Source organism: Salvia hispanica, chromosome 5 (assembly GCF_023119035.1).
Source record: "Salvia hispanica cultivar TCC Black 2014 chromosome 5, UniMelb_Shisp_WGS_1.0, whole genome shotgun sequence".
Taxonomy (NCBI): Eukaryota; Viridiplantae; Streptophyta; class Magnoliopsida; order Lamiales; family Lamiaceae; genus Salvia; species Salvia hispanica.
This window is the reverse complement of record NC_062969.1, coordinates 10,056,322-10,078,253: the sequence shown is the minus strand read 5'-3', so window position 1 is coordinate 10,078,253 and position 21,932 is coordinate 10,056,322. Positions and strand designations below refer to the sequence as shown.

General features: G+C 35.4%; 4 protein-coding genes across 5 annotated transcripts; all 4 read right to left on the bottom strand.

Annotated features, from left to right (window-relative positions):
- Positions 1–2,828: 2,828 nt before the first annotated feature.
- Positions 2,829–5,327, bottom strand: LOC125190782 (probable amidase At4g34880). The gene is given in 6 exon segments (XM_048088183.1): positions 2,829–3,376; positions 3,539–3,737; positions 3,832–4,071; positions 4,209–4,423; positions 4,799–4,962; positions 4,965–5,327. Coding segments are annotated over 6 exon segments (1,476 nt in total). The 5' UTR covers positions 5,269–5,327; the 3' UTR covers positions 2,829–3,022.
- A 705-nt stretch (positions 5,328–6,032) lies between these two features.
- On the bottom strand, positions 6,033–7,576 carry LOC125187739. The gene is made up of 3 exons (XM_048084370.1): positions 7,298–7,576; positions 6,778–7,168; positions 6,033–6,664 (listed from the first exon to the last, which is right to left on the bottom strand). The coding sequence occupies exons 1-3, from the start codon at positions 7,446–7,448 to the stop codon at positions 6,310–6,312; spliced, it is 897 nt and encodes a 298-aa protein (XP_047940327.1). The 5' UTR covers positions 7,449–7,576; the 3' UTR covers positions 6,033–6,309.
- Positions 7,577–9,068: 1,492 nt separating this feature from the next.
- On the bottom strand, positions 9,069–11,488 carry LOC125188825 (eukaryotic translation initiation factor 4B3). Its single transcript, XM_048085885.1, has 2 exons — positions 10,284–11,488; positions 9,069–9,319 (listed from the first exon to the last, which is right to left on the bottom strand). Exons 1-2 carry the CDS (start codon positions 11,402–11,404, stop codon positions 9,235–9,237), a joined length of 1,206 nt encoding a protein of 401 aa, XP_047941842.1. The 5' UTR covers positions 11,405–11,488; the 3' UTR covers positions 9,069–9,234.
- Positions 11,489–14,038: 2,550 nt separating this feature from the next.
- Positions 14,039–17,051, bottom strand: LOC125188731 (sterol 14-demethylase-like). Of its 2 annotated transcripts, none has more exons than XM_048085751.1 (3): positions 16,920–17,051; positions 16,188–16,694; positions 14,039–15,232 (listed from the first exon to the last, which is right to left on the bottom strand). In XM_048085751.1, the coding sequence occupies exons 2-3, from the start codon at positions 16,665–16,667 to the stop codon at positions 14,234–14,236; spliced, it is 1,479 nt and encodes a 492-aa protein (XP_047941708.1). In that variant the 5' UTR covers positions 16,668–16,694; positions 16,920–17,051; the 3' UTR covers positions 14,039–14,233. The 2 variants fall into 2 exon arrangements, with proteins under 2 accessions (XP_047941708.1, XP_047941709.1); XM_048085752.1 differs by having other exon boundaries at positions 16,825–16,960.
- Between the last annotated feature and the right edge of the window lie 4,881 nt (positions 17,052–21,932).

Here is a 21,932-nt window from a genome sequence, read left to right as displayed (position 1 = left end):
AGATGTTATTACTGATTAGGTAGATCAAGTGTGATATGTTTGAGACTTAGATCCACCCTTTTCGCATTTTTTGTTTTTCTTTTTTTCAATACTAGTAATATATTTAAATTTTAATTAGCATTTTAATATAAAACTTTTTCATTTTCTTTCAATTTAATTCACATATAAATATAATTGGCATATGAATGTAATTATGTAATTGAATAACAAAATATAATTATTTAATATTACTAGAATATAGTAGTATAACAAATAGTATGAAAAATAAACAATGCTTAAAAAGTAAAGGATCATGTTGTACTCCCTCTATCCCCAATAACGTGTCTCAGTTTTCCATTTTACTACATTACTTATAAATTGTTTCGCTTTACTTTTACTACTTTTAGTAATGGGCATCACATTCCACTAACTTATTCTCCCCCCCACATTATATTATAAAATTAATATATAAAAATATGATACACGTACCGCTAACTTTTTCAACTCACCTTCCTTTGTGGAGTATTTTTTAAAACTCATGCTAAACTAAAATAGGACATATATTGAGGGACGGATGGAGTATAAAAAATGTCCTTATAGCTTTCAATAATACCAATAAAATGTTCAAGCTAATAGGTACTCCCTCTGACCCACTATAAGTGAGACATTTTTATTCGAGTGTTGTTTTGCAAATTTGATAATAGTTAGAATAGAGAGAAAATAAAGTAAGTAAGATAATAATAACGTATATACGACTCTCTTCTATATTATTCTCTTTTACATACTTTCTCTATACTTAAATTATCTTTATTATCATTTTCGCAAAATAATGCAAAAACGAAACGTCTCACTTGTGGTGGGACATAGGGACATAGGAATAACATTCTACCAAGAATGTAATCACTATATAATTATGAGTTTTAGCAAAATAATACTAATAATAATCCATCCATTCCAAATTAATTGACACGTTTTTTTTTCCAATGGATTTAAGAAAATACTTAGTGTTTAGTAAGTAAGTGATTATAAGTAAAGAATAAATAAGAGCGTTTAAAAGAATTGATGAAAAAAGAAAATAATTCATTTAACTTAGACATAAAAAAGAATACTGACTTAATTAAGTTAGAATGTGGAAAAGTAAAGATCCTCGTCATCATCTTAAACTGAATACTCATATATCATGGATACAATAACTAAGCAAAATATGATGTACACTCACTGGCGGATCCAGCTGGAAGCAAGGGTGTACGAGTGTACCCCCAAATAATTCTTCCCTTAAGATATACTCCCTCCGTCCCACTTAAAATGCAACATTTGGGAATCGGCACGGGATTTTATGTAGTGTTGTTTTGTGAGTTAAAGAAGAGAGAGGAAAGTAAGAGAGATGAAAAAGTAGAGATAAAGTTGTTTCCATTTTAGGAAACGTTTCATTTTTAATGGGACAGCCAAAAAAGGAAAACGTTTCATTTTTAATGGGACAGAGGGAGTATTTGAGATGAATTTCATAAATGGTGTGCGTAGCCTAGCCGTAGTTGAGTCAATTCTCACATAATAGACCCAAGTTCCGATTCCTCCTCATCGCGTCATTTTGCATATTTTGTTTCTAATATTCTTCCTCCTCATCACGTGGGTTTCCTTATTTTGTTACTATTATTCTATTAAGGTTTTAAGTAGTTTTTCTAAATTTATTTCTTTTTTGTTATTCTATTTTATGCAGATTTTAGGTAGCTTTTAAATATTAGTACTTCTTATTTATTATTAATATTATTTTTTTGATAGTACTTAAGTAGCTCCTCATCACGTGTGTTTGCAGATTTTAGTTTCTATTATTCTATTTAGGTTTTAGGTAGTATTTTTTTAATGTTATTTCTTTTTTAGTATTATTCTATTTTATGAAGATTTGAGTTAATGTTTTAATATCTGGCGTGAATTCAAAATATTCAATTTTCCGACCGTTTTTTAGATATTAGATAGTTTGAAAATTTTTATGATTATGTGACTTTAAATTTGAACATTATTTATTTATTTATATTATTTTTAATATTATTTAATATATCACACTTTCTCCGTTTTTCTTCATAGTTGAGTTATTTTTCTATTTTAGGAAGTTTCTTCATAATTGAGTCATTTCCATATATGGTAATTTTTTTCTATTTCTTACTTTACTCTCTCTTACTTTATTCACTTTATACTTTATTCTTCCTACCTTTTCCTTTCTCTTAATTTTTCATCTATTTATTTAACACACCCAACATTCATTTCTAAAACATCGTGCCGAAAAGTTTCATCTCAACTATGAAGAAACGAAGAGAGTATTATGTATATTTTTTACTATATAATTCGCACCCCCAATTCAAAAAGTCCGGATCCGCCACTGTGTACACTAATCTACAACATGGATTTTGCATAGACTTCTTCCACAAAATGTGCTTTATTAAACACATATAAGAGTTCGAAATCTATTACAGCTGTTACATGTTATATCGATGTCACGTTATACGATGTTACATAGGGGGTGTTCATTTGCAAGATTGTATCCGGGATTAAATTTGTAGTGTTTTGGTTCATGAGATTCAACTCCACAACTCAATCCTAGATGAATAATCATGGGATAATTAGTCATAGCTTACCTCCTATAACTAAAGTAATCTCATAACTCAATCCTAGATTGTATCTTGATATTATTTTATGTTGGAAACCGAACACCACCTAGATGACATAATAGCAGGTTTGATTTCTTAGATAATTAATCGTCTGTAGTTTGTAGTTGGATAACTGAATAATTAACTAATGTAAATGCACAAGTAAAGCAAGCTAAAAACAGTCAATTTTGAACTTTGATCTAGTGGTGAAGCCATAACAAGAACCATTTTAAACATAAATCTCGAAAATGTGTAAAAAAACGATGATAGAACTAGCTACTAGCAACATCAATACAATAGTACATATATTGAATTCTAAAGTCTAAACAACTAAGAACCCTGTTATAACATAACAAATTGAAAAACTTACAACATTCAGAGCGGTTCACTAACCTTTAGCTTCAGCCAAGAAAAGGAGATTTTCGAACTTTTGTAACTTGCTCAAACGCATACGAAATCTCTATCAGCTTTGCTTCGCTGCCTCTCAATCCTCCGAAGCATATCCCAAACGGCATCCCGTCTCTCTCGTAGCCAGCCGGGACAGTTATTGCCGGATACCCTCCAATAGCGTAGACGGCAGAAGCACAAGATCCTGGTGTCACCATTGCATCTAATTTGTGCTCCTTCATCAGTTTCTCGAATCCGTTTGTTGAAAGTTTTGCCAGATTTTCCAGTATAGCCATTTCGTGCTCGCCCAGCCCATTCGTCTTCTCAGATTCTATGAAGGTATTCTGATCATGCTCCTTCAGCATTTCCTATTGTGAAAAAAAAAAAAAAAAAAAAAAAGCAATTTTGTTGGTTTCAAGATTTAGGACACAGCACCAAATTAGACAAAATAAACTTCATACATGGCTCTAGATTATCGTAAGATTTACAGAACTAAGTAGGATTTGAAAACTAGAAGTGCAAATACGTACCAACTCCGGATTATTCTCGTTGAAGGCGATGATATCGGCTAAAGAATGCACAGGAGAATCATTTAATTCTTTCGGGTAAACGTTTATATGTGACTTGAACTCAGCCGCCATGATTGATATCTCACCACTTAGATTAGGATCAAGAATCGTCTCTATTTGATCTATCTTCAAGTTGTCGATTAATTGTGCACCTCTCTGCCTTTGATCATAATTAAAACAACATCAAATAAACTAAACTTCCAACTTTGTTTTAGCTCATCAGATTCAATATTAAAGTTGATATATTAATTCACCTCAGTGTATCTATATGAAGCTCGAAAGCTTCAGATTCAGCAGTACCATGTATTTTCTCCATGAAGGGATGCCTAATTATACCGAGCCTCTTTCCTTTCAGACCATCTTTGTTAAGAAACTGTTTGTAGCCACCTTCAGGGATGTACTTGGATGCCTCCCTCGTTGCTTCATCACTCGGGTCGAAACCTGCTATCACATCTAGCACATAAACTGCATCTGATACAGTCCTACATATCGGCCTACAAATCATTCAGACAATCTTTATCAGACATTCGCTAAAAAAAATTCAGGTGACCGAACTCTACCACTCATCAAAAAACACCTCAAGATTTCATCGTTTAATCGATAAGAATTCAATACAAGCATGCACAATTACCCAATTGTGTCCTAACGGGGTGTCATTGGTATAACCCCTGCTCGGCTTGTGAGACCAACAGTCGGCTTGATCCCCACGACCGAGTTGTTAACCGAGGGGCAGATAATGGAGCTGTGTGTCTCACTCCCGAGGGAAACACACACCATGTTTGCAGCCACAGATATTGCAGATCCACTACTTGATCCACATGGAGTCTCAGATGACAGATACGGATTCTATAACATTGAAAAACGAATGAAAAACTATGGCTACTAGATAACAAGAATGTGTTAAACATACACCAAATCTCTCCAGCAACCCTCAAACTAGACCTGGTTGTTAAGCAGTCCGCTTGAGTTGAACTGTACTTCTCCAAACGAATCATGTCTATTCATACTATAAATTTGCACACAATATGTTCCAACAAACCATGCATTACTCATCTAATTGGCACACAATTACCTATTACATTAACAATGTTGCAATTTGCAAATGCCATAATCAACACCTACATAAGAGCTATGTATACTTATCTACTGTACAAAAAAAATTCACACAATTATACACACACCAACAAAATAGAGGACAAAAGAGGGTTAAGAGGCACAAACCGCTCCTTGTCCGGAGCGAGCACACCAGCCATTGGGAACTCCACTGAGAGAACGGAACCTATACCATTCACTCAAGCTCGCCTTCCCTAAAATCAGGGCGCCGCTCTTCCTCAGCCGTTCCACCACCGCAGCGTCCCCCTGCACCTTCGATCCGAGCAGAGCGTAGCAGTGTTGTTGAGCTTATCGCGCGTCCCGATCGTGTCCTTGAGGAGCACCGGAATGCCGTGCAATTCCCCCAAATCCGCCAATCCGCCGCCGCTTCTGCTGGTCTCCTTCTTCCTGTCTAATTCATCCGCCAGTAGCTGCGCGTCCGGGTTAACCTCGATCACGCCGCGAAGCACCGGATTGAGACGCTCGATCTGGTGCAGGTAGAAATCGACTAGCTTCCTGGCGGTGAGTTTGCCGTCTGCGAATGCTTGTTGAATCGATTTGATTGTGGCTTCTTCCACATGGAAATTGAGCTCTTCCATGGCGGAATTTCGTCTAGCAGTTGTAGAATTTGCGATACCTCTCAATTTTGAGCTGGAGTGCCGAGTGCGTGATACATCATTAACGGAAAAAAAAAATCATTTTGAGATTTGCGCGCCTTTGTTTTTTTTTTTTTTAATAAATACTACGCTTATTATGCTCCTATTTTATAATATTGACATAATAATATCGAAAAGGAAATTACACAAATAAGACAACGGTTTGGTACTACAACTAGATAAAACTGCTAGGTTTTTAGGAAACCCAATAGGGCTGACTCGCTCGCGTTCCAGACCGGAGCAGAGGGTTTTGGAGTAGGTAATCCGCTCAGCGTTTCTATCTTATCGAATTGTCGAGATTTCCGATTATGATTAATCTGAATTATAAATTGTCAACTATAATCTTAAACTTTCCGCTAATCCACCAAGCTAATTGGGTTTAAAAAGTTTATGATTTTGTATTTATATAAAGTGATAATAAGTGTTCTTTGACTCAAAGTTAAATATTGTAGTATAGTATACAAGGAGTACTAGTATGCGATTGTCGGAAGCTCGGATCAATTGACTGTTCATCGTGTATTTGAATAAAATATCATGTGCAGAAATAGAAACAATTTAAAGTTTGTGCATTTACAATTCAATATTCACGTACTTAGCTAGTAGTACTATTTTTTTTAATATTTACTTCACTTCTTTCATTTTTTCAATATAGCTAGTAAAAATGTTTGTAAATTTTGCAAGTCTTCCAAGTTTGAATTCCACTAGTAGAACAAGGGCTATGCAAAACTCCGCTTATTCTTTTTCAATAAAATAAAATGACCAAATTCTCAACAATTTATTTGTAGCAACACGTTCCAACTGCAGTAATAAAAAGTTTACACAAGTAGATTCAAAGGTCAACAATCTATGTAATAAAAGAAGCCCCTCTTCCAAAACTCCTCCAACCCATCAACCTCATTCTACAACTCTATAATAAACGCACAATAACAAATTTAAGAAGTTAGAAACACACAATTTGAAACACCTAAACAAAGGTGTGGAGATTCACTTGCAAGTGGTGAATCTGCAGGTGGCCGCATTGCCCGAGCCGGCGTTAGCCCTCATGAAGCTCAATGCGGTGTGGAGCACGTTGCGCGTGGACCCCATCAACGCCAAATTCATAGCTTCAATCACACCTATAGGGTGGTATGGGAATTGTATGCTATTGTAGGAGTTGAGCAATGCTGTGGTGCCTTCCCTCAACAATGTCCTATAGGGATCCCCTCTCCCTAGCATCCCTTGCCTTAGGGTCATGTCCGCTCCGTACCTACGGCCCGCGATCAACCCGAACGCAACGGCCACCTTCGTGTCCGGACTCACCACCTTCCAATAGCATTGGTATTCCGGCATCAACCACATCCTACAACACAAGTATCATAATATAAAATCATGATCATAAGTTAGATTTTATTTTTTTTAATTGGCAAATGAACAGAAATTTAAACTAGATTAGTACAATGAAACTTGACTTACTGGTGGGGACAGGCCGAGGCTTCCAAGAAGGGCGCGGGCGGGAAGCGGGGGACAGGGGGCAGCAGAGGCGCGGGCGGAGGGCTGACCGGGGCAGGGGTGGATGAGCTCGGGCAGAACGACATGGGTTGAGCCGGCTGAGCCAGCAACGGGTCAACGGAGTACATCTCCGTGTTGAACATGTTGAACATGAGCCGGAGTTGCTTGGCCGGCCCCGCGGCCGCTCCACAGGCGTTCGAGCCCTGCCCGTTGCTCGAGACCTGCGTGTAGCACGCATTCAAATTGGGGGTGCCCCCAACTCTCATCGCGTAGTTTCCTAGCCAGTTCGTGGTCTCCTCCCCCCACGTTGTGTACTGCCCATCGCTCCCCGGGCAGGCCATTGTCACCTTTATCCCTGATGCTCAAAACGACGTTGTTTCATTTAATAAATAAATAAATCCAATATATAAAAAACCTTTAAAATATTTTAAATTACACATTCAAAAAACACTAAACATTAGTACTAATAAACATGAAAATGTACCATATAAGGGATAATCAAAGAGAGAGATCTGGCCATCTTTGCATTGATCACAAAACACGGTTCCGGTGACCATGGCATCGCCGCGAGCTCCAGTGATCGAGGCTCCGGCTACGAGGAAAGCTGCAAGCAGAAACTTGTGCAACCAATCCATGAGTTGAGACGAGATTGAATCTGCCGAGAAATGAATGGCTATAAGTAGTGAAGCTCTGTAAAGAGGATTTGTTGATGTGAATTAATGTGAATGTGAACACTTTTTACACTTAAAAAAGAGAGAAAAAAAGGAGAGCCAATGTTTTCGTAGTAATAACAACTGCTGCTACACAACTCTCAACTGCCTCCATTTATTGTGAAAGATTGTCATTTGAAAAAAAAAATATGACCAAAAAAGGTACATATCGAATTTAATGCTTGCTGGAAGAATTAGAATCTAGCTTCAAACATTAAGGCAAAAATTTGAATTTTGATGGAAATTCGACCATGGTTACATGTTTTAATAAGAGCCATCGACTTTTGTTGCTATTTAATGGATGGATTATGATTGTAAAAGCAGATGAATAAAAGAATAAATGAGAGTAAAAATGGAACAGTGCAGCGTTGAAGGATGTTGTGCATAATGTCGGCAAATTAGTGAAGAGAAACTGTGTAAACAGCAGAGGTTATTTAATAAGCTTTAATGGAGTCGATTTTTCACTTTTCAATATTCTGAGATGCGTTGTTTAAATTAGGTTGATTGTCCGTCGTCTTGGACTTGCTTATTTTTAGGTTTATAACATGATTTTGAGATCAAGAGGCTAAATATATGACCTTTACAGTTTGTTCAATTGAAATTAATTAGATGAGAATAAAGTTTACATACTCCTAGTTAAGAAAAATTACATAAGGATTAATTGATCAGGGATCCATAATTTGTTTTTAATAGACGTATTATCTATATTCGTATTCGAGTTGTTAAAAAGAGATTTTATCATGTAGAGACTTAAGACGTTAATGGTTTTGACTTGTGTACATCTCGGTCGGCCACCTTAATTGATCCAATCCCCGTCAATAGTCTTTACATATGATATTCAGAAGCTATGTTTAAGTTATTTGTACCCTATATAAATGTTAAGAAGTTTTAAAAATGAAAATGGAAGCCAAAGAAAACATAAAAGTAGCAAACATATTATGAACTATTTCTTCGCTTGTTTTCCTATTTGGACTTCTGATTGAGATGTAAAGATTAATTTTTTTTTCTTTTTCTAGAAGAGTTGTGGTGTATATATATACTAAGATGGCGAATTTTGGGAGTAAAAGAAAACTAACTCGAGCGTGACTAAGCAAAGTGTCTAAACTCGAAACTCCATAAGTCGAAGCGACATTAAATATACCACACACAAATATTGAAAAAATTTGTTGATAACAACAGCTATTATCATTGAATGTAAACTGAAATTGCATCTCATTATCATGCTGTCTAACAACCACCTCTTAACAACCACAATCTCGTAACAGAACCATCATGAATCTTCTTTTATTTTCTAGGACAGTATCGTCTTCCTTCATTAACATAGCTACAAAAGGGAGTACAACTCAAACCAGATTCGTATGATAAAAGCTGTCTTAAAAGCCACAAATCAAAAAAGTTACAACCAATTTTGGGAGAAGAACGAATTGCATTCCTACTCATAATTGTATTCCCACACAAATAAATAGACAGTATCTGAATCCGAAGAAAAAAAAAAAAAACTTAGTCCACAACACGTACAAATGAGCCATACAGGCAAGACATAAATGATAAAACTACCCATAATTCTCTACCAAAATTTGCTATATATTGTGCGGAGATTGAGAACAGATAACAGAAAAAATACATGAAACAAAAATCTATCAAGCTCAGCAGATGCATTGTTTAAGCCACATCAATGCTCCTTTTTTTTGTTTTCTCAAAGCCTTCAGCATCAGGCCTGTGCCTCTCCCCCTTCAGCCTCTTCAGTATGTCCATTTTCGGATTTCTCAGTATGCCCGTTTACGGCCTCCTCGGCTCTTCAAGATAAATGGGTGTAGGTAAGGTCAGTGATAACAAACGGTAGCATCAGTTTCAAAATATCCGGGGAAGTTGAGATACAGAAACAAACAATAAAACAGATTCAAGTCCTCTCCATAAATCACAAGAGCAGCACAAATCAACAATAAGTACTAGTTATTGCAAAATAGGTAATATTAGCACCTAAACGACTCTCCAAATCTATTTAGATGTCTGAAGAGAAACAGGCTATAGTAGAAAGAAGAACATTGAAAACCTTAGATGGTTTTATCCTCCAAAACTATCCAACAAGAATGTCATGATTGATAACCCAGGCGGATAAATTTTGTGCAAAAAAGTCAGCTAACCCATGAATTGCAGAACCATTATATTAGAAGGACAAAAAGTGTATCTATATCTAGTCAATAAAATCAAACTGTAAAAGTTATATCCAAAATCCAGGAGTGCACTTGCACTAGATACTAGCCAAAATTACTGTGATGTTGTTCAAAAATATGCTTTTACACGGCCTGGGAAGGGCTGGTTCACAATCGAACTTTATCCGAGTGCATTTACACATATTTTTAGAGTTCCACTGCTAACTTACAAATTTAGGAATGAGATGATGAGCATATGATTCCCTAGAGATGCACACTTGCTAATTGACTAGGTGATATTATAACTACAAAATACTTTTAAGCAACAAGTTTGGCTAACAAGAAGATCTAGAATACCATATACAAGCATCAATCATGACTAGATATTTACTAAACATATTATCATTCATTACAGTTTAAAATGGCAGAAAACATACAGACAAGCCAGTAACACAAAGTTCATCACTTTGCTCAATTATGCAAACCAAACACCAAAGGAATCAAAGCATTCAAACATGTCAAATTTACACCCTAAACTAACTCAGCAATAAAAAAGTATCCCAACATTCTCCACAACTCATGTAGTTTAAAAGACTAATTCACCAACCTCTCGGGGCGGGAATCAGCAGATTCTGGCTTTCTCCATGCCCTCTCAGTCTTATTTTCCTGCCGCCTCTCTCTTCCACTCCAAAAGTTTTTCCTAGGAGGATCCGGTCCATCAGAAACAACCTCCTTAATCTTGGTAGACTCGAGCTTCTCCTCAATCTCCTTCCAATCTTGGCCCTTCTCCTTCAACACCTCCTCTCTTGGCCTCGCCTGGCCGAACGGATTGCTCCCTGCCGGCCTCGCGGTAACAGCAACAGGAGAAGCAATCTCAGCCTTAGGCTTCTCCGGAGCAGTAATCTCGATCACGGGCAGTGTTCTAGGCTGCAAATTCAATCTAGGCCTACTGCCAGCACTCACCTCCTCTCGTCTCCTACCCCAGCTCTCCGAATCCGCAGAATCCGAACCCCCCCTCCTCTCCCTCAAACTATCAAAGGCGCCTCCCATCCTCGGCCCTTCCTCCTCTCTCCTCTTCATCCAACTACCTGAATCCGCTCCACCGTTGCTGGATTCCAATCCAAATCCCCCCCTCCTCTCATATCTCCTAGGCTCAGAGGGAGCAAAACTCTTATTCGACCCCCAATTATCAACCTCATCCGCTCGCGATTGCGATTGCGAATCGGTGAAGAAACCCCCTCTTTCCCCCCTCTCTCTCCTCTCAAACCCACCACCAGCAGAAGACCTCTTACCCGCCGCCCAATTATCAGTCTCATCAGCCCTAGACGGCGCCAATTCGCGATTCGACTCCCGATTGAAACTCCCCTGGCGCCGCGGCTGCTCATCCCTCATCCCGCCGCCATAGGATCTGAATCCCCCTCCTAGCTTGTTCCGATCGAGCTCTTCCGCCGTCCGCTCGCGCGGACCCGTCGGGAGAGCCATCAGCTCGTCCGTCGTCAGTCCCGGCTTCGCAGCGCTGTAGGTCGAGAATTCCTGGAGCGAGAGGACCTGCTTCTTCTTCTTCTTAGTCTTGGCCGCAGCCAGGGACGGGAAATCCGCCGTCTCGGAGTGGCCGTTTGGCGCCGCCACCGTTTCCTCCTGCTGCTGGAGGAGCTCCGACTCGTTCTCCTCCGCGTCCAGAGCCCACGCGCCTGGCTTCGCCCACGCTGTCTTCACCGTAGCCGCCATGATTGCTGCTTCTCGATTTCTCTCTCTCTCCCCCCCCGATTTATTTCCTGCGTCTTGTGATAGGTTTTGTGGAGATTTTGCCTATATCAAACAACGCCTTTTGCTTATAAACGATACGCAGGTTTTGGGATTTAATCCAACGGCTATGTGATTGCGGTTAATTGCTATGGACGGTTGAGATTCGATGCATTTCATAGTTTAAGGATTTTTTTCAAAGAATGTGGTAAACAAAAATAACTAGTACCATATTTATATTTTCTTCATAAAATTAACCTTTCAATTTCAAACATGTATTTTTATTATTTCTTCTTCTCCATAAAAAGATGAATATGGTAATTATATCTGTATATTTTTGTTAATTTATCTTCGTTCTTTTCTCGGAATAAATTACTTTAAAAACGAGCTCTCGCTTGTTGGCTGATGGGCACTTAACATGTTTCCGAATATAGTAAATCATATTCCCCCATGACTCATGTCTTTAGTATTCATATCTATATATTCTAAAATTCATAAGCATAAATATTATATTACTGAAAATCTCAAGAAATTAATTTTCTCAAGCAACTTTACGTTTCGCCAAACAACCAATGCCTTTGGAGTTATACATGGAAAAATAAATAAATAAAATTTGTGGAGCATTAACATGGATTATATGTTTTTTCCGCCAATATGAATTTATAAATTCAAGAAATACACTTCATTGTAACATTAAATTGACCCATCATATAATTGGTTTTATGTTGCTAAATGTACCTTCACACTTAAGTATATTATCCAAGCGATGAATAAGAATGACACTTCATTATAACATTAAATTTATGTAGTACATTATTTTTATTTGAAAATATGCAATTAGGATTTTGTAAGAATTCTCATAATGCAGAAAAATAAATTAAATCGAGAGAGATTTTTGTAATGTCAACTATTATCATAACAATATGCAATTACAATTTTATAAGAATTCTCATAATGCAGAAAAATAAATTAAATCGAGAGAGATTTTTGTAATGTCAACTATTATCATAACAATGAATTTACAACATTATATTGAATGTGCTATCATTATAGGCAAATTATGTGAATTTGGTCAAAACATGGGAGAATCATGACATTTATCCTAGTATATTGTACTATTAATTGACGAAATGATTTTAATATTATAGTAATAAATTAATTTGGTTGTCTGTTAGATATTTTAATCCTAAAATAAATATATTTGATTTTAATAATTCAGTAAAACGTGGTTTAATTTTAATACCATTCACCATTAAATGCAAAAATATTATTTGCAAAATTTTAAATTAAAACTAATGCAACATTATTCCAACAAAATAAATTGGAACCGCTCGACCTCAATCGATGTTTTCAGTCCTGGAACTCAATTTATTCAAAAATAAACTACTCCGTGTATTAAACTATTAATAAAACTATGTAACATTATTTTCGTGGTGTACATGTCTGCAATCTACCACCGCCAACTATACCACACACGCCAGCTCAATAAACATTTATTTTTAATTTTATATTATCCTTACCTCAAGGGGCCCCAAAAATCTAGGCAATACTATATTATAATGCAATGGTTAACTAAAATTTTGTATAGGTCTCAAACATGCAAATGCCATATATGGCAAACTCCAATCGATTTTTGAATTTTTTTTAATGAAATAATACTCCCTCCATTCCATAAAATATGGGCATATCATATGATACAGGAAATAAGATAAAATTAGTAAAGTAAAAGAGAGGAAGGGAAGAATAGTTCAAGTAGTATTAGTGGATATTAAGACTTCATTATTAAGAGTGTTTTCATGATGGTAAAAATTATAAATAACTTGATGTATAGGAATAATAAATTGAGATAATTTTCTATAGATAAAATATTTTTATAGAACGGACAGAAATGAAAAATGTACATATTTTATGGGACGTAGGAAGTATCAAATATGAAAATTTTGAGTTTCTCTATGAAAGAATATCAAATATAGATCTTCTGCAAACATTTTCTGAGACATATCACAAAAATGGTTATAAATCGTTGGAATAAAATTACTTTTTGGTACAAAATATGTATTAAAAAATAGAATTGAAAGCACTCGCAATAGGGGGTTCCCCATCAGCTGCTATTGGGGGTGGGCATCGAGCGGCTGCAAAGGGCGGTGCCGCTGCCTCGGGTATGGCCGAATGGAGATCGGCACCGATCTCCAATTTTCACAGAGATAGTGAGATGGGCGAAGGATGGACTGTTAGATAGACTGCTAACGTGTAAGAAGGAAACTAAAAATGGGCTGAAGATGGACAGTTGCCAATTGTGAGGGCTATGAATTTGATGTAAATGGTTAGAGCTTAGTATAAAAAAAAAGTTACATAAACACGACTCGTTTAAATTTACACTTTAATGAAACATCGTAGTAGTAGAGTATGCAATTACATTTGGTAATGCGTAATGTGGAGAAATATTATCATACATATGCTATGCGTAATGAACGAATCTTGATTCGTCAAATAGATTTTAACACAAATAAATGTGGAGAAATATTATGATACGGTTAGACATAAATATTTGTGGATTTTACATATTGCAAAGATTGATTGAGAAATAACAAACGAAGAGAAGGAACTAAGAAGCATAGATAGAGGAAAACTACATAACGCCTTGACATACTGCAAAAGTCTGGAGCACAACAGTAAACAATGATAAACATCTAGATAATGAGAGCAAAGTTTGATGGATTCATCACTTTGAAAAAAAAAAAGATTAATAAACCAAACCTGCAATACGAAATATGCTTAAGATGAACCTGCCATTGCCTTCCTTGCCCGCCCCGATCAGTTGAGGGGCACAGCTCGGCGTTTGTACCGCACCATCACTTCCCCCTTCACGCCGACCACCATTGCGTTCCAGTCGATCTCTGGGAACGGAGAAACGAGCTCCATCTCGAAGTTTCTGAGAAGATGGCTCCATATCGCCTTGATCTGCAGATAGGCAAACGGCTCCCCTAAGCACCCGTGCCTGCCACCTCCAAAGGAGATATAGGAGAAAGCCCCTGCAGCTTTGTCCTCGTCTCTTCCCGGAGCAAACCTATCAGGGTCATATGTCTCCGGGTCTTTGTAAATATGTGGGAGGCGGTTAGCAAAGGCAGGAGAAGTAGCCACGATGTGTCCCTTGGGAATGTCGTATTCCTGCCCTTCCTTTGTCTTCACGGTGAAATCGCTGTGTGAGCTCCGGAGAAGCATTATCAATGGAGGGTGGAGCCTCAGTGCTTCTTTTATGCATCTGTAGAGAACTTCCATCTCTGCTAGAACGTCATAGTGGACATCGTTTCCATGTTTTTGCACAATTGTTTTCTGCTCCTCCAGCACGGCCGACATGTATTTGGGGTTGCAAAGAAGGTAGGCCCCAGTCCATGTTGAAGTAATGGAGCTCGTGTGCTGGCCGGCAAAGAGAGCAGCAATAAGCAAGCCGGTGACCTCTGACTCAGACGTTGGTCGCCCATCTTTGTACTTGGAATCTATGAAGCACTGCAACAGATCATTAGCTTTCTTGCCCGTTTCTTTACGTGAAGCAATGATACTTGCGAAGATGTCAGCAAGCTTCTTGCGTGCTTGGTCACGACGACGGTGAGCTGGGATTGGAAGGTAAGGGAAAATAACACTGATAGGGAGCATTCCATTGTCAAGATGATGGAAGAGAGCAGAAACATCATCGAAGAGCTTATTGCGAACTTCTTCACCTAACAAGCATCTACTGGCTGTCAGTATGATGAGATGCTCCAATTCATACTTCAGATCGACTTCGCCACTCTCTCCCCATTTTGAAAAGTAGTCCTGCCAATTTAAATAAATAAATCTTCTAGTTACTCATCTTTAAGAAGTATAGAAATATAAAATTGCCAATATACAGTATAAAAAAGATGACATACAGTAAAGTAATCAATTTACATATGAATGACCAAATATCTCAAGTCAGAATCTACAACCTTTTGTGTAGATTCCACTCAATGTAATTTTGTCAAACAAAACTCTGTTGTACACTTACAAAAAAATCCATAGAAGGAGCAAGAAGGTATAGTAGCTAAAACAGGTGCTCTATAGCATATTATTGGCAAACCATAGTCGAAACTTCATATATTAAGTATGGGTAGCGCAACAGCTGCAAGAGACACTGTATTTCTTGTTTCTTCTTCTAAATGAGATGCAAGATCATAGAATACCAACTGAAAAATGTAAAAGAATCGATAAAGAAAGCTTCAAAGAGATCAAAAGTAATAAGTGGGAAATTATGAGGCCAAGCACAGAAAATACCACCAGCTACATATGCACAAGTAAATACACCAGTTAACTAAACAATAAAAGTCTAGTATAAGATAAATCACATAAGGAAAGAGAAACTAGAACAATAAATGATAATCAGCTAAAAAGATTCAAGAAACAAAATTCTTATAAAACTTATTCTTCAGCTCTTCGAGACCATCACACCCTAACTAGTTGAATGAATCCATATCATATGACTTCGACAATGATCAAAGGCGTCAGCCAAGTTTTCCATCATTTGAAGCACGTGTAGATGTGCTTATTTCAGACCCATGGTTTGTAAAATTCAAGATCCACATTAGTCAACACCACCAACTCATTTGACCCAATTAATTACGACATGGACAGAAACTTAAATCTGAAGCGAAAAATAGTAAACCATCCAACAACCCAAAACACACATATGCCATTTAATTGCAAGCATTTCACGCACAGAATCAGAATCAGAATCAAAATCTAGAACAAATACCTCCGCCTCCAAAACCATCTGATCAACATAGGCTTTGAGCTTATTCACCCTAAGCGCCTCAGTGAAAAACCTGAACTGCTCCTGCCTAATCGTATAATCCACATCGAACACCACCCCAGGCCCGAACGTCGGCACATTGAACTGATACACCTCCTGCTGGCTGAGATCCGACTCCGGCGCCTTGAAGAAATGCGCGGAGACCTCCGGCCCGATCAGGAACGTGATATTCTTATTCAGGAAATTCAGTGTGAACACGCTACCAAGCTTAGGGTACTCCTCCTTCAGCATCACCACCGGCCCCTTCATGAACCGGACCAATCCGCCGAGCACCGGCCACGCCGCCACCCGCGGGGGAAGGCGCTTCGCAGATCTCGGCATTATCAGCGCCGATATCAGCTTCGCCGCCACGATTGTGGCGACGAGCAGAAGCCCTACATTGAGGAATTTGCTGCCGGAGCCGGCCGATTCGACCGCATCCATTGCTATTGAAAATTATGAACGAGGATCCTGAAAAATCAGATCAAAACGTCAATGAATCTAGACCAAATATCGCACGTGAGGGGAAAGGAGAGAGAGAGTTGGACGAAAAAGTTAGATCTAAAAAAGTGAGAACGTGAGATTTGGTGACGGAAATTACGATGATTCCAGTCGAAAAGAAGCTCGAAATTGTGCAATTGAAGGAGAATTTAGAGGAAGGAGATGAAGATGAGGAGTGATGAATCAGAGACGCACCTGATGCAAATAGGGTTGATTTGAGCTCAGTGGAAAATCAGCATCGAGAGACTGTGGAGTGTTGTGTTTATGAGTAGAGGGATTAAGGTTAGGCATTAATTAACGATTTTAAACCCTGATTAAGATCGGCCAATACGGGTTGCGCCACGTCACCGACCCTTGGCTTCTTCAAAGCGTGCAATTCGTACTACTACATAAACTTTGAAATACAACTATAAAATAGTGAATTTATGTTGGAAATTTTACTATTTACAGTATGCAAATTTAAGAAAACGCAGACTTTATATAAATTCAATATCATGGGTTTGAAATGAATTCATGAGTGGATTGCAATATTTATAATTTTATGTGATTCTCGACTTCTATATGATTATTGAATTGTTTTCATTTCATTTCCTATGATTCTACTTTTCTACATAATTCTTGAATGCTCTCATCTTCTATATGATTCTTGAATTGTAATTAGTTTCATTTCATAAATAATACTCTTTTATAGTATGATACCTACTTTTCTATATGATAGTACTCTTCTAAATAATTCTTCATGTTCTTTGAACTTCCTTAAACTCTTGAAGGGAAATGTGTTTTCTTGATCCTTTCGGATTTTGATATGAATTTGATAGAAGATTTTCACCTAATTTTTTGTTAAACGTTAACATTGAGATGATTTTGATAGTTGGAGAAGATATTGCAATTAAACTTTTGCTTCTCTTAAGCTATTAATTAAAATTAAGACTCGTATTAATAAGTAGTTTATGATGGGAGTCAATTTCTTCTTGGTTTTATGTATGAATTCATTTTAATAGGTAGTGGCTTGAGATAATATGAACAACAAATTAAGTTCACGCAAAAAGTAAAGGGCCTCGAACAATACGTTATAATCACTTTTTAGTCATGTTTAAGAAAGTTAGGACTATTTTACAACAATTTATAGATGTTCATCTGAATCAGAGAATGTCACTATGCTGGGAATGGGTTATACATCAACGACCCCAAAAGAACCATTCGGTTATGACCGATCCCAAAAGAATAATTTAGTTAGGTGGGATTTACACATCTTTTAGATATTTATGAATATTTGTTATGTTTATCAAATCCTAAGCTCATCGCACTCCTAGCTCCTTCCACACTTGTAAAAGGACCTCCTACTACACTCCTAAGGATCTCGGATTTCATCTTTGGACTATGATCCACCTTCCCATATAGATCAAGAACTGTCTGCAATTCTGCAACATTCACCAACTAGAAGTTATGTCTCTATTGGTATTTTTATTAGATTTACGTTATTAGTCATGTATAGCTAATTTTCTAAAAACAAATTAGCTGTATGAATTATTTTAAATTTAGATTTGTCTCTATTGGTATTTTTATTAGTTTACGTTATTAGTCATGTATAGCTAATTTTCTAAAAAAAAAGATTAGCGGTAGGAATTAGTATTTTAAATTTTAGGCGTATGCAAATGCCCTTTGATGAGAATTGTTCGTTAACGTGTTTATCAAATGAATAAGTTCCAAGCTCGAGATTTCTATAAACTAGCACCACACCCGTGCGACACATGATCCAATTAATTTTCTATCTACACTATGTGAATTCACTTTATGAAATGACAAATAATATCATTATATCAAAGTTCTAAACTCACAAATGATTATTTATATCAAGTTTAAAACTCACTTGGAGACAATAACAATTTATTGAATCAATAAAAACTCTTATAATTAAATAAATTTAGAAACTAATAGTTGAACAAAAAACACAAGTCAATTAAAACACTTTTCGTCCTCTATATACGTTGCGGCTCCAAGTTAAATATTTCAATTTATTTTAAAAAATTATTATTAAAGAAAATTCTATATTTTTAATGCATAAATTTTTTGTGTAGTAGATATAAATATGATTAATGCTATATTTTGAGTTTTTATATTTCAAAACAAATTTAATAAAATTTACTAAATAATTATGTCAAGTTAGTGTTGCTGACAACCACTTATCACCTCGAACATTAGCAAATCCAACGGTTAGTTTAGTAAAATAGTTGTTGCAACGGTCTAACCAACTAAATCTCACATTTTTTTTGTTGATGCTATAATCCTCAGCTTTTAACAATACGTAAATAAAGAAGTTTTTTAATGTTTGATTAGATTCATTAAAATTCAGTTTACCTAGTTAACCCTCATGTGAGGAAGGTAATATTGGGTTTCATGAAATCAATGGATGAAAATCAGTCTTCTTTATCCCCTTAGATTTGGTTACGAATTTGATACCAACACTATTCTAAAGGTTGCCAGCTTATTTTTAATTAAACATCAACTTTAAGATGATTTTGGCAAAGAATGTCTTATTTGCTAGAGACATTCTAAAAAGAAATACGATATGTTTATGGTGAGACTAGGAAAGTATATTTTTCTATTAGGATGTTACGTACATCTATTGTCTCTATTTATTCTTTTAGTATTTTATTATCTTAACTTAAAATAATAAGCAACAGTGCAACACTACATACATAAAATTCCATGCCACATAATAAATGTGTCCCTTTTAATTGGAGTCTTAATTTATTTATTGTCAATTCTAGCATTCATGTAGTATTAAAACATGTATGCACATCAATTATAATTGTGAAATGGATAGCCAGATTTTTGTTGGGATTGGATCCCATGCTGTGTTTTACAGCGGGGGCTGCTGTGGCATGAAACGGCAACGTTTTGGAGTCAATTTCTGCTGCATTTACATCAACAATTTAGCTTACTGCATACATATGCTTTACCTTTTCAGTTAAGTGGAGTCAATTATTACAGCCATTTTCATTATCAATTTAACTTACATTGCTTACTTTTCCAATTACTCAACTTTTGTAACTTTATTCTTCCCAAATAGCTTCAACATATTTTATGTGGTTTATCATTGGATGGTAACTTTATTTAAATAACGATTAATCTGTATTAAACTATTCATTAAAATATATGAATTATTTTTATTTACTAATTAAAATTTCATATATATTCAGTTGCATGATCATTTAAATTTTATGTATTAGTAACTATTAATATTATGATAAATTAATGTAATAATAATAAAATTATAAATTAAAATTAGAGTTATGATCTTATCGGTTGCAATTAGGGGTTATCAATTCTAGCTATAATTTATTTTAACTAATTTATCAAATTCGGAAAGTAATTTTATATTAAATTTTTTAATCTAAATTACTTATGTTACCTAAAAAATAAATTTTAAAAATAATTTAAACTCCCAATATTGTATTATTCTTTAAATTATTTTTAGTATAATTTGGATTTGAATCATACCCCTCGTCCCTAAAAATAGACTACATTTGAAATGACACGAGTTTTAATGCACAATTGATAAAGTAAGAGAGAAATAGAAAAAAAAATTATTGGAGTATTGTCAGTAGAGAATGAGACCCAAATCATGAGAGAGAGAAAAATTTCTGTAAATAAAATTGGTCTATTTTTATGAGACGTCCAAAAATAGCAAATGTGGTCTATTTTTAAGGGACGAAGCTAGTAATTTTTTGTTGCTTTCTTGTTGAATCGTAACTTTTTAATTTTTCTTTTTTGTCTCACAATGCCAAAAACGGAAACTAATACTCCATCTGTCTCATCTCAAGTGATTGACTGGTTTTGGGCATGTGTTTGGAAAAATGATTAAAGTAGAGAAAAAGTAAAATAAGTAAGAGAATAATGTAGATATGATTCTTCTATATTATTTTCTCTCTTACTTTATTTTCTCTCCACTTTAAATACTTATTATCATTTTTGCAAAACAACGGCCTAAAAAAAATTAATCATTTGAGTAGAGACGGAAGGAGTATGAAAAAAACAAATAAGTATGATAAAACAACAATATGGCATTGTCTCTTAATAAAATGATGTTATTATATTTGGAGCGTTAATTAAAACATGTTAGATGTATAATAAAAATGATACTCCGTATGATTTTGTTGTTATAAAATATTTTTCTTATTTTGTTATATTAGTTCCAGTTTCACCATTATGGAACAATTTACAAAATTGAAACGTTATATTGAGTTTCAAAATTATGGAAAAGACCAAAATTCAATGAATATTATGATTTAACTAACATTTATCCATAAATTGAAAAATAAAATGAGTTTTCAAATTTAATTAATTTTTAGTCAAAAATAAATTAGAATTGTACATAATAACTCCATATTGCAATCAATAAGCTGTGCTTATGATTTAAAATAAAAATATATAGATATTACATTTATTTATTATAATTCTAGTACTAATTATTAGTTAAAATAATATTAAGTGATAATATCTTATTTGCTAAAAAATGAATACTATTCAACAAAGTAGTACTATTATATAAGTAAAATTAGTATTCAATAATTATTAAATAGTTCAGATTTAACCCGCGGTGTGGACTGTGGACAATATAGGAGTGCAATATTATGTAAAACCATTGATCAAATAATTCATTTACAATGGTTAGCTTAACTGAAAAGGTACAGTATATGTAAGCTAAATTGTTGATGTAAAGGCAAGTAGTAATTGACTCCAAAACGTTGCCGTTTCATGCCACAGCAGGGGATCCAATCCCATTTTTGTTATGACTTGGGCTTTAAAGTGTATTTGGGTCTATGGATCTAATGGCCTTAAAATCTCAAGTATCCAAACTATAATATCCATTGATATTTAATTCAAAGTTATAATCTGGCATCTATTATTTTGTCCAGTGAATTTATATGGATAATCGATATAACTTGTTACAACATTTGTAGTTTAGTGTTTCGAATCAAGCTGTTATCATCACCAAAAACTATAGTAATATTCTACTTCAGCGTCACAGCTAAAAGACTATTTGATCCATCCACAAGTGTCTTATTTTATGCAAACACCGGTTTTAATTTTAAGAAAATTGAGTGAATAGAAATTAAAAACACATGAAATTACTATATATATTAATTTTAAATAAAATAATTACTGGAACGTGAGGTCAATCATTTAAAAAAAATATTGAAC

What these genes read in the sequence shown, in the direction of transcription:
- LOC125187739 (XM_048084370.1), bottom strand. Translation starts at nt 7,448, where the DNA reads ATGGATTGGTTGCACAAGTTTCTGCTTGCAGCTTTCCTCGTAGCCGGA. An exon ending in CTTTGATTATCCCTTATATG is followed by an intron (nt 7,169 to 7,297) that starts GTACATTTTCAT and finishes TTTGAGCATCAG; the next exon opens with GGATAAAGGTGACAATGGCC. An exon ending in GCCTCGGCCTGTCCCCACCA is followed by an intron (nt 6,665 to 6,777) that starts GTAAGTCAAGTT and finishes CTTGTGTTGTAG; the next exon opens with GATGTGGTTGATGCCGGAAT.
- LOC125188825 (XM_048085885.1), bottom strand. Translation starts at nt 11,404, where the DNA reads ATGGCGGCTACGGTGAAGACAGCGTGGGCGAAGCCAGGCGCGTGGGCT. An exon ending in GCTGATTCCCGCCCCGAGAG is followed by an intron (nt 9,320 to 10,283) that starts GTTGGTGAATTA and finishes TTTATCTTGAAG; the next exon opens with AGCCGAGGAGGCCGTAAACG.
- LOC125188731 (XM_048085751.1), bottom strand. Translation starts at nt 16,667, where the DNA reads ATGGATGCGGTCGAATCGGCCGGCTCCGGCAGCAAATTCCTCAATGTA. An exon ending in AGATGGTTTTGGAGGCGGAG is followed by an intron (nt 15,233 to 16,187) that starts GTATTTGTTCTA and finishes TTAAATTGGCAG; the next exon opens with GACTACTTTTCAAAATGGGG.